We start from the raw sequence: 15444 nt of genomic DNA on the forward strand, positions 1-15444 counted from the left end.
AGGCTCTTAATAGCACATTGGCTAACTGTGGGATGCCAGGGCCAGATGAAGAAATGGAGGTAGCCCAATAAATCTTTTGGGAAACCAACTATGATATTCAAGCCTTGGATCAGTTTGTGGATGAAAATGAACCTCGATTGGTGGATGACCTAAAGCATGCCTATCACAGCATCATGAACAGCATTGAAAATGACAAGGGAGGACTCTTCTTTATTGATGCTCCTGGTGGCACAGGCAAGGCCTTCCTTACAAACCTCCTGCTTGCAAAAGTTCGCCAAAGACAGCATATTGCCCTTGCAGTGGCATCAAGTGGCATTGTAGCAACGCTTCTGGATAGAGGAAGAATTGCACACTCCATGTTTAAGCTGCCCCTAGACCTCACATGACATGAACGACCTCTGTGCAACATCAAGAAGAACTCACCCAAGGCCAAGCTCCTGCAAAGATGCAAATTGATCATTTGGGATGAAGCCACCATGAGCCACAAACGAGCAGTTGAAGCCTTGGATCGGACAATGCAGGATCCGAAAAACAACACACAGATAATGGAAGGAGTGACCATGGTTCTTGCTGGTGATTTCAGACAAACCCTGCCTGTAATTCCTCAAGGGACCCGGGCTGATCAGATAAATGCCTGTCTGAAAACATCTTATCTTTGGCCCCACGTTCAGCGACTGAGCCTTACCACCAATATGCGAGTGCACTTGAATAGTGATGATGATGTTGGTGAGTTTGCCATCCAGCTACTCCAGGTTGTCTTGGACTTCTTGAAAGGGATTCCAATGACAAAATTCAATTGTCCTTTGGCCAAATCATTCAAACAGAACAGGAACTGATTTCCAGAGTCTTTCCAAACATTCACGTCCGACAATCTGATCCCAAATGGCTCTGCGAGCGAGCAATCTTAGCACCAAAAAATGTTGCTGTGAGAGAAATTAACAGAAGGCTACTGGAGATGCTACCCGGAGAGAAAAGATGCTACAAATCAGCAGACACAGTCAGTTCCCAGGACCAGGTTGTAAATTATCCAACCGTGTTTCTGAACAGCCTTGAACCAGCAGGATCCCTTCCACACAATCTGATGCTGAAGCTTGGAGCATCGATCATGCTACTTCGTAACCTAGATCCTCAAAAACGTTGCAATGGCACAAGACTCACCATCAAAAATATGATGCCCCATGTCCTGGAGGTCACAATCATGCCAGGAAAATTTGCTGGAGACAATTGTTTCATTCCCAGAATACCTCTGAAGCCAACTGATTTGCCATTTGACTTTAAAAGGCTTAAATTTCCTGTCAGACTCAGCTTTGCCATGACCATCAATAAATCTCAAGGGAAATCATTGAAAGTTGTTGGACTGAACCTGGCGGATCCTGTCTTTTCACATGGTCAGCTTTATGTTGATACTTCAAGAGTTGGGAACCCTGATGGTCTCTTCATCATAGAACCACAAGGCAAAACCAAGAATATTGTTTATCCTGAGGCTTTGGAATGAACAAGCAAGTGAACAAGAAAATTTTGCTGTAATTCCTACTTCAGTGAAAATACACAGAGATCCAATTTTATTAGTCAAATAGTTTGTAATGTGTGCCAAAATCCAAGACTAAGACTATTCCAAGACTAAGTCATGGTAATATTCCAAGACTAAGACTCATAAGAGCTATTATTCTTCCTTATGGAAGTTGGAAGACAGATCCAAAACAATGAATCTATAAATGAATATGTTGGGGACAACATCCTCAATTTGTACAAATTGATTAATTATGGGAAAAGGAATTAAGTTATGGCAGTGGAATGTTAACAGCAGCCTGAAATGTCCTGAGAGTGTGCATCTATACAATCAGAAATCCCAGATTTTATATCTGGTGGAGGTCTCATGTGGAAGTATAATTGCTTGGTAGATAAAAAGATACTCCATGTAAACAGCAACTTCTACGGCCATAAAGGCCAAACAAATTGGGAAAAACTGTAATTGGATACGTAATATACAGATGAGTATTTGGCAAATAAAAAGGGAATTTATTGATTTGGAAGATATTTCCAAAGGTTTCTTGAAATGTTACAGTATGACAGTTGTCAAGGAAAAACCCATTGGATGAATATAAGATCTGTATATATATTGTTGCGGTTTTTAGAACCTTCACATGTAAATTTGGTAGTAAATTCCCTTATAAATAACCCCTGTGTACATTTCCCCTTAATTGGCTATTAATTGAAATAATTGCACCCTAGTTAGTCCACATTGCAACACGTGGCGAATCATAGGCCCTTTTCGTAGTTATATCATTATTATGTGTTTCAGGTAAGGCTGTGTTTCCAATAGTGACTCTACGTTGCATCAATCAAATGAGATAGATCCCTTTCAATATCCCCAATGGCCTCCTAAAAGTGCCAGTAATGCGGCGTTCGCCGCCATTGCATGGGGCTGTGTTTACTGGCTCCACATCGCCCCAAACTCCATTGCCCACGAGGCCAGAATCGGAGAAGAAGGGCGTGGCCCCACCTCGTCATCAAAGGTGGAGCAAGAGAGCCCCTGGCGACCAACCAGGAATCAGTGGGCATGGCTTGGTAGGGCGTGGCAAGGAAGATCTAGCAAGTTCGAGAAAGTTCCACGGGCGTGGTTATAAAACCCTTGGCGCGAGGCCCCCACAGGAGGTACGAGAGAGAGACGCGGGAGGAGGCACAAGAAGCAGTTGAGTGATCCAGCCGAACCAGAGAAGAGAGACGAGAGGGGGTGCTCCTATTGTGGCAATAGACCGAGACCCTCTCGGGCCCTATTGTCGCCAGCTGTTGAGACACGGAGCTGCTTCAGGAAGCCCTGCCGGTGTAAAGCCGAATACGTGGAGCTGCCGGCTCCTCGCTTCCAGCCCGGAGCGGACCTGCTTGCTGTAACCTGCCAAACTTTCCAGCCCTGTTGTCCCACCTGAACCTTCTCCTTCCAGCCATTCATTCCTGCCTGCAATTCCCCATTCGTGTACGTGAGTTTGTGCTGTCTGTGTTGTCTGGGGTTCCATAATTAAGCTTGTATAAGGATTTGCGCTGTCTTCTTCCTCTTCACTGTAAATTACTTTCGTTCCTTTCTCCTTTGGTTTCTTTGGTTTTGTATAATAATTAATAAATACCTGTTCCTCCTTACTTTGGTTTCATTCTCGTCCGATCGCTTTCGTGATTTCTTTCTATTGAATATCTGTGGCATGATTTTGGCAGAACCGCTTACAATCGGGTTTAGTCTATTGCTAACGGCTCGGATTCCGGATTGCTAAACCGCTCGGCAAATACCATCTTGTCCGGGATTCGAGGGGTACTTGTCTCCCTGTTTTGCGGAGGGATTGATAAAGGTATTCGGGCTAATACATGGACCAATAACCCTGATCAATCCCACCCCGCAAAAGAGCGTTACAAGTACCAGGACCGGTCGGACGGCCAGCTTAAAAAGACGAGGGGATTAAACCCCCCTCGGTAAGGGGAGTGCCATCCCCCGGATCCGTAACAATATATATGTATATATTTTTGCAAAGCATAATAAATAATTGTAAATAAAATGTCTAAGAGCTAAGGGATAAGGGAGCAAAATTCTATTATGGTACAAATGTTTGCAAGGTTGAGATAAATATATTTGGAAGAGTGGTAGTTAAAATATTCCAAGATTTGTTTATTAAATGAATTTGTTGACTCTTTGAAGTTAATTGTTCGAATTTTTGTTTAACTAGCATTTTGAGTTAAATTAATCTATCTATAATTCCACTAATCTCTGTCTGTACGTTTGTACGTTTGTACGTTTGTCTGTGACCGCTGTTTCTCGACAACCACGGGTCCGATATACTTTTAACTTGCCAGGTATATTGCTGGGGACCCGAGGATGTGCCTTTTCAAGGTTTCATATTAATCGGACAATTACTTACCGAGCTATGTCCAAAAAACGATTCAACCAATCAGAGAGCAGCGAACGATCGCGTGTGCCGAACGTGGCGGGCACACTCTGCCTCGGATGGCACATTTGAGAGCGTATTCATTTATTTCACGTTTGCAAACTATGTTGGCGTTAAACTATGTTTTACAACTAATAAAACCGAATTTGCGATTCATTCGCTTTCCTGCGCGTTTGTGCACGCGATGCCGATTTCTTTACCAAACTCCGGAAGCCGTTCGCTTTGGACCAAACCATTGCATGTAAATAGAGGGGGGGGGATTGTCACCACTCGCAAGCCGTTCGCTTTGGACCAAACCATTTCATGTAAATAGAGGGGGGGGGATATAATTTTAGATATAGATATAGTACGGGCATGCCCTAGTAATTGTAATTGGAAATAGTTTGGTGGAGGCTTGGTTAAAAGCCTTGGTTACAGTGTGTTGGAACAAATGAATTAATCATGAAATGGTGATTAGAACAGAACTAAATGTGGATTAAGATGAGGAAGATCTTTTTGGTAATTTGAATAAAGACATAAAACGACTGATGATACAAATGGTCGAGGTAAATTCGGAATAATAACATAATAAATGTTATGAATTGTGCCGGTTTTATAAGACCAGTGAACTCATATCACCACAAGTTAAAAAAAAAAAAACCATGAAAAGTAATGTGATGTAAGGCACCATCTGAAGATCAAATACTCGTAGTGGAAACTATTGAACTAAGTCCTCAAGTGAAAAAAAAAGGAAAAAAAAGTGGGGAATCTATGATAAATGAATACATTATGCATAGTTTGTTTGGAATTAGATATTCCTGTTTGTGATTTTAATCATAGTTACTCATTATTAATGAATTTATTTCTCTTTGATTAGCATTACAAAAAACTGCATGATTTTTAATTTTTTCAAACTATGTTAACCTGAAAGCAACTGCAAATGCTATTCCTAGTTTTGTAGTGAAAATACGAGATCTCGTACATACCTGATTTGGATATTATCCGTGTGAAGCATATAAATGAATATAACCTTTTCAATGTTTTAAGGAAAACAGCAAACTGTTGAATGTGAAGCTGTTATAAGATATACATGATTAGTTAAAACATGGTAATTTCATGTCAAGATGTACCCTACCTGATCCAGAGTGTGTTGAAAGCAAATTCAGATGTGGCTGAGTAAAGGATAAGACCAGATCACATCTCAAATGGAGTGATAACGGCTTTGGGAAGAAGTCCGTAAAGGGAAAATTTGTGGCTAAAAAATGAAGTTAATCTTGGCATACACCCTCCTTCTCAAAGAATGATAAAGGCTGTAATTCCTAAAAGAAAATTTTGCTGTAATTCCTACTTTTGTGAAAACACACAGATCCTATTTTATAAGTCAAATAGTTTGTAATGTGTGCCAAAATCTGCACATTACTGCATGGTGTTACTTTGATACAATACCCAGGCATCGCCAGGTACCTCTGATAGTACAGTATATATATCAGCATTTCCCAACCTGGGGGACATTTCCCCCTGGGGGGGAAATTTTAGGATTCCAGGGGGGAAACTTATTACAAGGGAAATACAATATTAGCATTCGTGTAATATTGTGCTTTAGTAAATAAATCTCAAATCTTTAATTCTTTTGTTCTTCGACTTTTTACTTAACATAAACATTTATAACATCGTCAGTAAATAAAAATTTATATCCAATAAAAAATTTTTTATAAAATTTATATGTGTGAGTGTGTATGTGTCTCTCTGTGTGTGTAAATTTTGTGTTTTGCCTACTTTTTTCCTTGTATATATATATATATATATATACTAGCAGAAGTACCCGGCATTGCCGGGCGGGGGAGGAGGAGGGGAGGGGGAAGAGGAGGGGAGGGGAACGGGGGGGGAGGGGAAGAGGAGGGGAGGGGGAGGGGGGAAGGGGGGGGAGGGGAGGGTGTGGGGGTGCCCGGGGGAAGAAGGGCCCCTCCCCCTCCCCCTTCCCCCTCCCCCCTTCCCCCTCCCCCCCTCCCCCTTCCCCTCCCCCCCTTCACCTCCCCCTCCCCCCCATTCCCCTCCCCTCCTCTTCCCCCTCCCCTCCTCCTCCCCCTTAACACCAGGGGGGTTGACTCAGCCTGTCATCCTACCGAGGTCGGCAAATTGAGTACCAGTTCACTGGTAATTCCCTGTGTGCCGCAAGAGGCGCCTAACAGGGTTGGCGGCACGAACCCGGAAGTCGGAACTCATTGTCGTGAAATAAATGTAGCATGTATGCTTCACTCTCTGTCACATGCCGTTGGTCCCATGTCAATCGGATGAAGTTGAAAAATTAACATTACGAAGTTTCTCTGGGACGTACTGATTCCGAATAATGAAGTTGAAAAATTAACGTTCCGAAATACGCTAATTACGCTAACAGAAGCGCTGGCGCTGCGAAGCGCTAGAGCAATGGTTCCCAACCTGTGGTATGCGAGGGCCTTCCAGGTGGTTCGCGAACTCAACCTTTAAAAAAAATGATTTGGCCTGATAATTTTTTTATTTCTGATTTCTGATATATTTCATGATTTCCGATGTGCTGTGAGCAAAGTTATGCCCCGCATCGACCAGCTGGTGGAGAAGAAATAGATGCAGCCCTCGCATTTAATTGAAATAAGTCTGATATCTTATCGAATGAGTTTTTCTGGAACCAGGTGGTACGCGGATTGAGTTTTTCTGGAACCAGATGGTACGCGGCGACGGTACGGGACCTCCAAGTGGTACTCGATCAGAAAACGGTTGGGAAACGATGCGCTAGAGGGAGCGCTGCGCTCCCTCCCTTCGATTCCCTCCCTCTTCTGCTAGCGCTTCTGCGCTAATACGCTAATTTTAAAACCCGAAGTTTTTTAAAATTTAAGGTGTGCTGTAGTTGCTCTGAGACGTACTGATTCCGAATATGCCTTTGATTTTTCTCTGCGATGAGTAGTTCTCGAGTTATAAGAGGACAAACAAACATACTTTACTGCTTTATATATATAGAAGTTGGTACGATTCGGCCAAGGAATCCCAGAGATAATTGCAATTAAGTGAGCCGTGACGTCACGGAACGCGCCGCCGGTAATATATTATAATTTATGGTAATATATGCAGCACGACATGGTCATCACGGAAAACAAGGCGCCTTTGCCGGCACAAAACGGCTCTCCGAGGGTCAAACTCGATATCGTTGTGAGCGCACGGTTCAGCCCTTCAAGAAAAAGTTTATTTTGTAAAAATCTAACCACGCGTAAAAAGATATGACTGGTTTTGTTCGCCGGCACGTCGGCGCTCGAATCGGCTCGCGATAAAATCCAACACGTCCTTTGTCGGGGTCGTCTGAACCAACCACGGGGCCTAGTAGGCTGGGACTGGTCTCAAAAGTTAGGTCTCGATCATATCTCGTAATGCTGGAAGCTGCACGTCTCTGTGATAATCTTGTGGACCATGACAAGAGATCGTGCGAGTCGCTCGCAACGGCTTCAAGCACTTCCGCATTCGACCATTTCATGAACGCCATACGCCCCGCCCATCAAAGCGCGTTCCGCCATTACGCTAACAGAAGCGCTGGCGCTGCGAAGCGCTAGAGGGAGTGCTGCGCTCCCTCCCTTCGATTCCCTCCCTCTTCTGCGCTAATACGCTAATTTTAAAACCCGAAGTTTTTTTTAATTTAAGGTGTGCTGTAGTTGCTCTGAGACGTACTGATTCCGAATATGCCTTTGGTTTTTCGCTGCGATGAGTAGTTCTCGAGTTATAAGAGGACAAACAAACAAACATACTTTACTGCTTTATATATATATATATATATATATATATATATATATATATATATATATATATATATATATATACACATACATACAGACTTGGCATTTAATATGGAATATTTTTTTTTTTCTTGACTTGGGTTTACTTTCTGAACTCAGTATATCAATCTGGTGCGTTTCTTTTACCCTTCGGTGATGTCTTTGTTGAAAGAACCATGTCACTGATTGTCTTTCGCAGCAAGAAGTCAATAACAGGATTATAGCACAGGTGGCATGACAAAATGTAAGGACAGGTACATTTGACGATTGGCTTCACAATCGGGTATATAAGGGTTGTTGCGTTCGGTATTAGTGGAAAACAACTGCTGCACGTCTACAAAAGTTATTGCCGCTTCCTCTGGAGATGGTCCGTCAACTTGACAATGCTGTTTGTCATGGAGTGGTGGCTTTACGAAATTCTGGCATGAAACAGCGTGCTATTGCTCGGCAGTATGGCATCACTCTAGGTCAGGTGTCAAAGATCCTAAAACGAAATGCTCAGAGTGGTGTCCCTACTCCAATACCGAGGCCAGGACGTCTACGCAGAACCACAAGGAGAGATGATCGCCAGCTGCACCGGTTAGTCTGCAATGGCCGTACCAAGTCAGCTAATCGGCTTAGGGCTGAGTGGCAGCAACTGACAAATGTGCCTGTATCCAGAAGGCAGGTCAACCAACGACTGGTTCAAGCAGGCTATCGTGCCAGGCGTCCCCTGAGAAAGCCACGCCTGACCAGACAACACCGCCCGCGCCGATTGCAGTGGGCCAGAGAGCACCGTCAATGGCAGCTAGGACACTGGAATCACGTGACCTTCAGTGACGAGTCTAGATTTCTGGTCTATTGTCAAGTTGGTCACGTCCGAGTGCGCAGACAAGTGCATGAATCCCACAACGAAGATTGTAAAGTGCCAAGAGTCCAAGCTGGAGGTGGTGGGGTGACCGTTTGGGCTGCTTTTCATGCAGGGGGAAAAACTGACCTGGTTGTTCCAAACGGAAACCTGAACCAGTTCAAGTACAGGGTCATTCTGGAAGAAACATTGCTTCCATTTGCTCGTGCAGCCTTTCAAGGAAACTTTGTCTTCCAAGATGACAATTCATGGCCTCATCGTGCTCGCATGATCCAACACTTTCTTGCTGACCGTGGTGTAGAGCATATGGAGGGGCCTGCCATGTCCCCGGATATGAATCTGATAGAGAACTTGTGGGCAGAATTAACGCGTCAAATCGACAACTTGGACCAGCAGCCTACCTCTGTGCGTGAATTGCAGCAGACTATTGTCACTGCATGGCAAGCGATTCCTGTCCAAACCTTGGCAAATCTCATGAACAGCATGCCTCGACGTGTACGTGCTCTCCTGAATGCTCGTGGGGGTTACACGAAGTACTGAACTGTAATTTTACTGTCCGTAATCCCAGTCATAATTTAGCTTTTGTTTTTGTTGAAAAAACATTTGGCTAATGTGCAAAATAAAGAGATACTTCTGGAAAACGTACAGAAGTTTAACACAGTACTGTCCGTGAATTGAGTTTGATATCAGTTTACATCACTTTCAAGGATCAATTTATTTGCTTTGAAATGTCAAATGTGGTTTTTGTTTCTTTTAAAGGTCACATTAACAAAATCTCGAATAATTTCAACATAATTCCAATGAACTTTTGGTTCTAAGTCATCTTGAAAAGTAAGTTCACCCCCACAAAAAAAATAATCCATATTAAATGCCAAGTCTGTATATATATATATATATATATATATATATATATATATATATATATAATATATATATATATATATATATATATATATATATATATATATATAGTATATATATATATATATTATATATATATTATATATATATATATATATATATATATATATATATATATATAGGGGGGGGGGGGGGATCCAGGTGGTTGAACTGGTTGAAGGGGGAAACGACAGAAAAAATGTTGGGAAGTGCTGATATATATAAACGTGAGTTGTCTGTGTGTGTCCAGTTTTTGTGTGTACGTGTTTTATTCAGAGATGGCTGAACGGATCTTCATCAAACTTTCAGAGGTTCATCAGTGTGTGACTGGGACTGTTATTAAAAAAGAAAAAGAAAAAAAAAAGTTTATGTTCCCCCTTCACCCACCAGCATATATATGAACCCCCTTCCTCTCCTGCCTCCCTTCCCCCCTCCCACCACCCTTCCCCCCTCCCCCCCCCCTTTCCTGCCCCTTCCCCCCCTCCAACCCATTCCCCCTCCCCACCCCTTCCACCCTCACCCCCTTCCCCTCCCTCCTCCCCTAAACCCCTTTTGTGGCCCTATCACTCTGGTGAAGAATCACTTAAAATTCTAGTATACGGATCAGTATTCTTATCATCACCAAAATTGAATCAGTTCTTGTCACATTTCCAAACTGTCCACCAAGTTTCGTCCGAATCCATCCGCAACTTAGAGATATCCTGCACACAAACAAACAATCAAAAAGACGGGTGAAAATATAAGCTCCGTCTATCACAGACGGCAGAGGTAATAAATGTAAAAACACAAGATTTTACCTGTAAATGTAAAAAAAAACAACCAGCTTGGACAGGAAGGTACTTGATGGAATTCTCCTCCAGAATAAGCCTGTCTTGTAAGCTTTAAAGACCTGCTGCAGCCGAAATCCCTTCTCCTCGATCAGTTGGTAATTGTGGCAAGTAGTTCACCGCAGTATCTTGAGCTGGTCTGCCGATTCTGCTTCTCCGGCTAACTTGACATTATGGAGGCCGGATTTTCTTCCTGAATGCCTCGTGGAAAAAAAATTGTAGGGGCGCAATGTTTTCTCCCATATCACCATTCCACTTCAAGGCACTTTTCTCTGCGTTTGGTCCTCAATCCAAATGTTAACGGGCTTTTTCCCTCCTTTCAATATCAGGATCACCGGACTGGAATGACACTTTAGCACTTTGGGGAGCACCTTAACCACCGACGTAGATGCAACTCAGCTCAAAAGCCGACGATGGGTCGCAATTATGCCCGCAATAAATAAATAGGTATACAGAGAAGTTGACCGTGATTGGTCGAAACAGTGAAAGCAAAATCCGTATAATTGAATGGTTCACTGTACTGATTGTTTGTTTGTTATTTGTGCCAACATGCGAAGAATACTGTTATGTTTATGGGGGGTAGGCAATGGAATATAGTAAGCTAGGTAGGATTGTATAGTGTAGTGTGCTTCGAATATCGCGATGAAGAAGAAAAACTCCCATGTACCATAAGTAGGGAATCCGTTAGACCGGATGTCACATAAGTGTATAATTGTCCCCATGATGAGGGGTGGGGTTATGTTAATTAGTTAGGGATTAATGGTAAATTCCCTGTATGTAAATCACTTCTGTACCTTTCCCCTTGTTCCTTATGACACACCACACCCGACATGCACTCCACACCTAAAATAAACAACAAATAAAAGTAACCGGAACAGGACATTGAGCACCACCAATGATACCACTGAACACCATCACAAAGGGAGGCAAGTTGCCACGAGGCCACGCCCCGAAGAACGATTGGTTAGACTACCATAGAGCGATAAGATAGGACTCACTGATAGCATGGCGCGACGACATCGGATGACATAAGAGCCCTGGGTACAAAAGACCTGGGTCCCGACATTTTCTCTCCACTCTCCGGGTTGGCCTTCATTACGAGCAATTGTATATCCCTCTCGCTTCCTGGTGTTCGTGGAAGGCGGACGCAGTCGCGCATTTTGTCTTTGTGGTCCCTGGCTTTCATCGGTTCGAGCGACCGCATTGTCCTTTCCTTGGCTCGTCGGTGCTGGCTGTGCATCGTCTGGGTGCGTGGAGAGACGTCGGTGCTTTGTGGAGCGACGGACTCGGCGACCTGTGCTGAGGCTGGAGAGTGAACGAATGGCTCGCTAAGGCCTGGTTCCCGCGCACGAACTGCGTGCCAAGGCGTGTTTTCCCACGCAAGGACGCGGGTTTTGTGACGATTCCCGACGGGGTTCAAGAGCTGCTCAAAGCTGAGTACAAAAACAAACACGCATTATTTTCCAGTTATTTTTCCCCTTGTGTTGTATACGAGTCCGTATGGAGGGTCCCTCGATTAGGAATTTTAGTTTACCGTGCATTCTTATGTTACCTGGATTTCTTCCAATAAAGCCGGTATTTTTTGCATTATAATTCCGCGTCGGTTTGAATTTATTACCAGGGTCGAGGACGCCGGTGGGATCCGTACAGGCAAGAGCTTCGCTGCCCTCATCCCCTGCGCATATTCACACCGCCATTGGATTGAACGCCTTGGAGTGTAAAGCTCGATCGGCTATCCGTCCCCAGGAGTGTTCACCTCAGGAACGTGGCAATACTAAACATAAGCCAAAATGTAGGGGATTTCATCAAGTCCCTATCCAGAGAGGGGCAGCAGTGTTCCAGGTTGAAAACCCTGTGGCCTATTTCCCTGGTGGCTAGTTGTCTGACTTTGAGAAATTGTTGACACAATGTCCCATGTTTGACCTTGGCGAAACATTCTTTCCAAATGAGACTTATCCTGCCCTGTAAACTTTGTACAATGTCTCTTCGAGGCGGCAGTCTGTGTCCTTGGGAAGGGATTTGATCACAGGATGTTGTTTTGAGTTCCCTGATCCTAGAGGAATGTATATTAAGCCGACACGGGTTGTGGCTCGCTGAGATGTTGGGGGCCGGCTGTGGAGGACCATAATGTCACTGTGATGTTACATGTGGTGTTACTAGCCGATACGCCACGACAACATCTTCCATGCATGTATTCTTATCGAAAATAAATCTCTTGTACACTGTCCGAGTTCGACAAGGTGTTTATTCCGGGAAAGGGATTTGAAACCCACGACATATATGTATGTATGTATGTATGTATATATATATATATATATTGTTACGGTACGCAGTTAAGGATGGTATGTTTGCCGAGCGGAGGCTCCGCGACCGAACAGTTGTTCCCCGACTAAACCCGATTCACCCAAACGTTGGCCGTATCGCGCCACAGATATTCAATGGGGAAAAGACTAAGACGACGAATGCAAAGAGGAAGAAGAAGAAGAAGACGCACAGAAGAGTAACGGGGTTTATTATTTACACACACATAAGCAAAAAGAGCAGTCACGGGTATTTACAGCGGACATGAAAAAGCAGGTAACACAGTGCAAATTACTAGCTTATACTGACTTAGTTTACTACCCAGGACAGCACGAACAGAACAAACTCACGTACGCAAATGGATGGAAGGGTAGGAATCGTTTGGAGGGATGAGCAGGTGGGATCACAGGGCACAGCGAGCAGGTCCACTCTGGGCGGGAAGCGAGGAGCCGGCAGCTCCTTGTTTTCGGCTTCACAGCGCACGCCGGCAGGGTCACTCGGCTGGTTGAAACGGGGCTGGCTGAAGCGGCTCTTTGTCAAAGGCTTTTCGTATCTCTCACGCAACTCCGGTGCAACTCTGAACTCTCTCCCGTTGGACTGCCAACCCTCTTACGCACCTGGACTCATCTGCCGTATCCCTCGTGTAGCTTGTTCCAGCGATCGTCGCACCCTTCTCTCCAAACCTTCAGCGCGAGTCTGACACGCCCTCCTCGGTTTTGGTACCGCCCTCCCCCCCGTGCTCTGTTTCGTGACCTTGTATGGTAATCCCACGGGCTTGTCTCCTTATTTGGGCATGGCGCCGACGGCACGCCCCTCGTGGCGAGCCACGGGCTTGTTTCCTTATTTGGGCATGGGGCTGAACAGCCCCGCCCTTCGTGGCGCGCCCTGGGCTTGCCTCTCCCTGGCGACCCCGCCCCTCCCGTTCAAACAGAGCACGGAGCACATATTCACTATCGCAGCGAAATGAGAGGGCGTGCACCCCACGCTTGTGAACTGCTTTACCCGCAGATGGAGAGTTTGGCTGGGAAATGGAAGTATTGAAGGGGAGCTATTCTTAATTGATTCGGTGCAATGGAGTATTATTCTAATGGAAGACAAGGCCTTACTCGAAAACACATAATAAGATATAAGCTACTGAACAAGGGTTTTATCGGGTCCTTCAATGTGGTGTTTCATGGAATTAACTACCGAGACGCCCTTTTTACCTTTACACAACTCCGGAGGCAGGAGGGGCCATATCCAACCAATGTTACACAACAATTTACCACCACAATACACACAATCAAAAAAATGCAATCCTCATATCCGCAACACTGCACCCTCCTCCTCTTAGCCACGTCCCGGGCCTATAACTTTAATTTAGTGTGACACGTAGGTGTAGTTCCCTCTACTTTTAACCTGACCCTGAGTGCGACAGTTTTAAAACATAGATAAATATGTCCCGCTGCTCCATTGCACCCTGCCTAACAGACTCACGCCCACAGTTAACCGAATTGCGGAATGGTCTTCAAACTACACACTGACGGTGGGGAGCATTATTTACAATTGACGCTACTTTTATTTACAAAACTAACCCAGGACCTGTGATTGTTCTTTCTGGGGGGGGAGACAGTCTGCTCTGCATCAATGCACCATGAAAGCACCCAAAAACGCACCAATACACCCTCAAGCACCAATCGGTGCAGTCACCACAGTTTATCAATGTTCATGAATAAAAATAACCAAACAACCCCTAACCCTGCAGGTGGTCTCTTGCTCTTCGGCTCCCTCTGCTGGCTATTATTATTTGTTCTTCCAGATGTTGTCTTTTCCTTTGCTGGCGGCCTATTTGTCTTAAAACTTGCACCCAACGTGTCCATGTTATTTTCTTTATTTATGGCCCACAGGGGCCGACTACGTGTGGTTCACCTGTGGGGCATCGGTGCCCTGTGGCCAAGGTCCGCCAGCAAGATTTCGGGCCCTCATGGCCGGTTCCAGCAGAGGGGCCATGCCCCAACCCATGGGGTCCATAAGTGGTGCTTGGCCACAGACATGTGGTCCATAATGTGGTGCATCGATGCAGACAGCTGGTTCTGGGAGTTCCGGGCGCACAATGGCCGACTCACGCACGCTCCCCTCGGCGCCCAATGGCGCATAGGTCATGTGGGAGACAAAAGGGGGAAGACAGATGAGCGAGGGGTAAGGTCACAAGGGTACACATCAATAAGGCAATGCAAGGCGAAGTGCGTACGGAGAGCGAAGTGAGAAAGCTCGTCCCTACCGTACGTCACACCCCTGTCACCTACACTACCCTTGCCCTTACCCCATATGTACAAAATCTACACATTACAAATTCGTCACTACTGTCACGTCTCCCCATATTTCCCTTATACCAAATTCGTCTCCACAATCCCTCTATCCAAAATTTGCCATCACCAAATTCATCATCAATCCTCATAAGGAGGAAGAGATGGAACATCAAGCACAATGTCACACCCACGTCATGATGCGTCTCACAATCCAAACATCTGCATCATAAAAATAATAAAACAACCTGGCATGGTGTGGAGGATACGTCATCTCAGGTGAGTGCATGTAGATGGTGCGAGGAGATTCTTCATCCTAACTATCCTCTAAATGACTTTAACACACTTTACACTACCCGGGGTCTCTCCCTGCCAATCCATTGGCCAACTTACACTATGGGTTCTAAAAACCAATTCCCATTGACCAAACTGTGGTGCTTCTCAATTTGGGGTCTCACTCCCCCGATTCATCTCCCCAGTGCCCTTGCACAATTTCTGGGCTGGGTCGTGCAGCTCTCCCAGCAGGTCTACCCACCTGCACACCTCCACCACTGTAGTTGCCACCCTAGCTTACCTAGCTCC

The 15444-nt window shown here is 44.9% G+C and overlaps 1 protein-coding gene across 1 annotated transcript; it reads left to right on the forward strand.

The window, feature by feature from the left end:
- Window positions 1–476: 476 nt before the first annotated feature.
- LOC144890781 (ATP-dependent DNA helicase Pif1-like) lies at window positions 477–1495 on the forward strand. Its single transcript, XM_078772607.1, has 2 exons — window positions 477–726; window positions 825–1495. Exons 1-2 carry the CDS (start codon window positions 477–479, stop codon window positions 1493–1495), a joined length of 921 nt encoding a protein of 306 aa, XP_078628733.1.
- Window positions 1496–15444: the final 13949 nt, after the last annotated feature.

This window comes from Myxine glutinosa, chromosome 2 (assembly GCF_964187855.1).
Source record: "Myxine glutinosa chromosome 2, kmMyxGlut1.1, whole genome shotgun sequence".
Classification (NCBI taxonomy): domain Eukaryota; kingdom Metazoa; phylum Chordata; class Myxini; order Myxiniformes; family Myxinidae; genus Myxine; species Myxine glutinosa.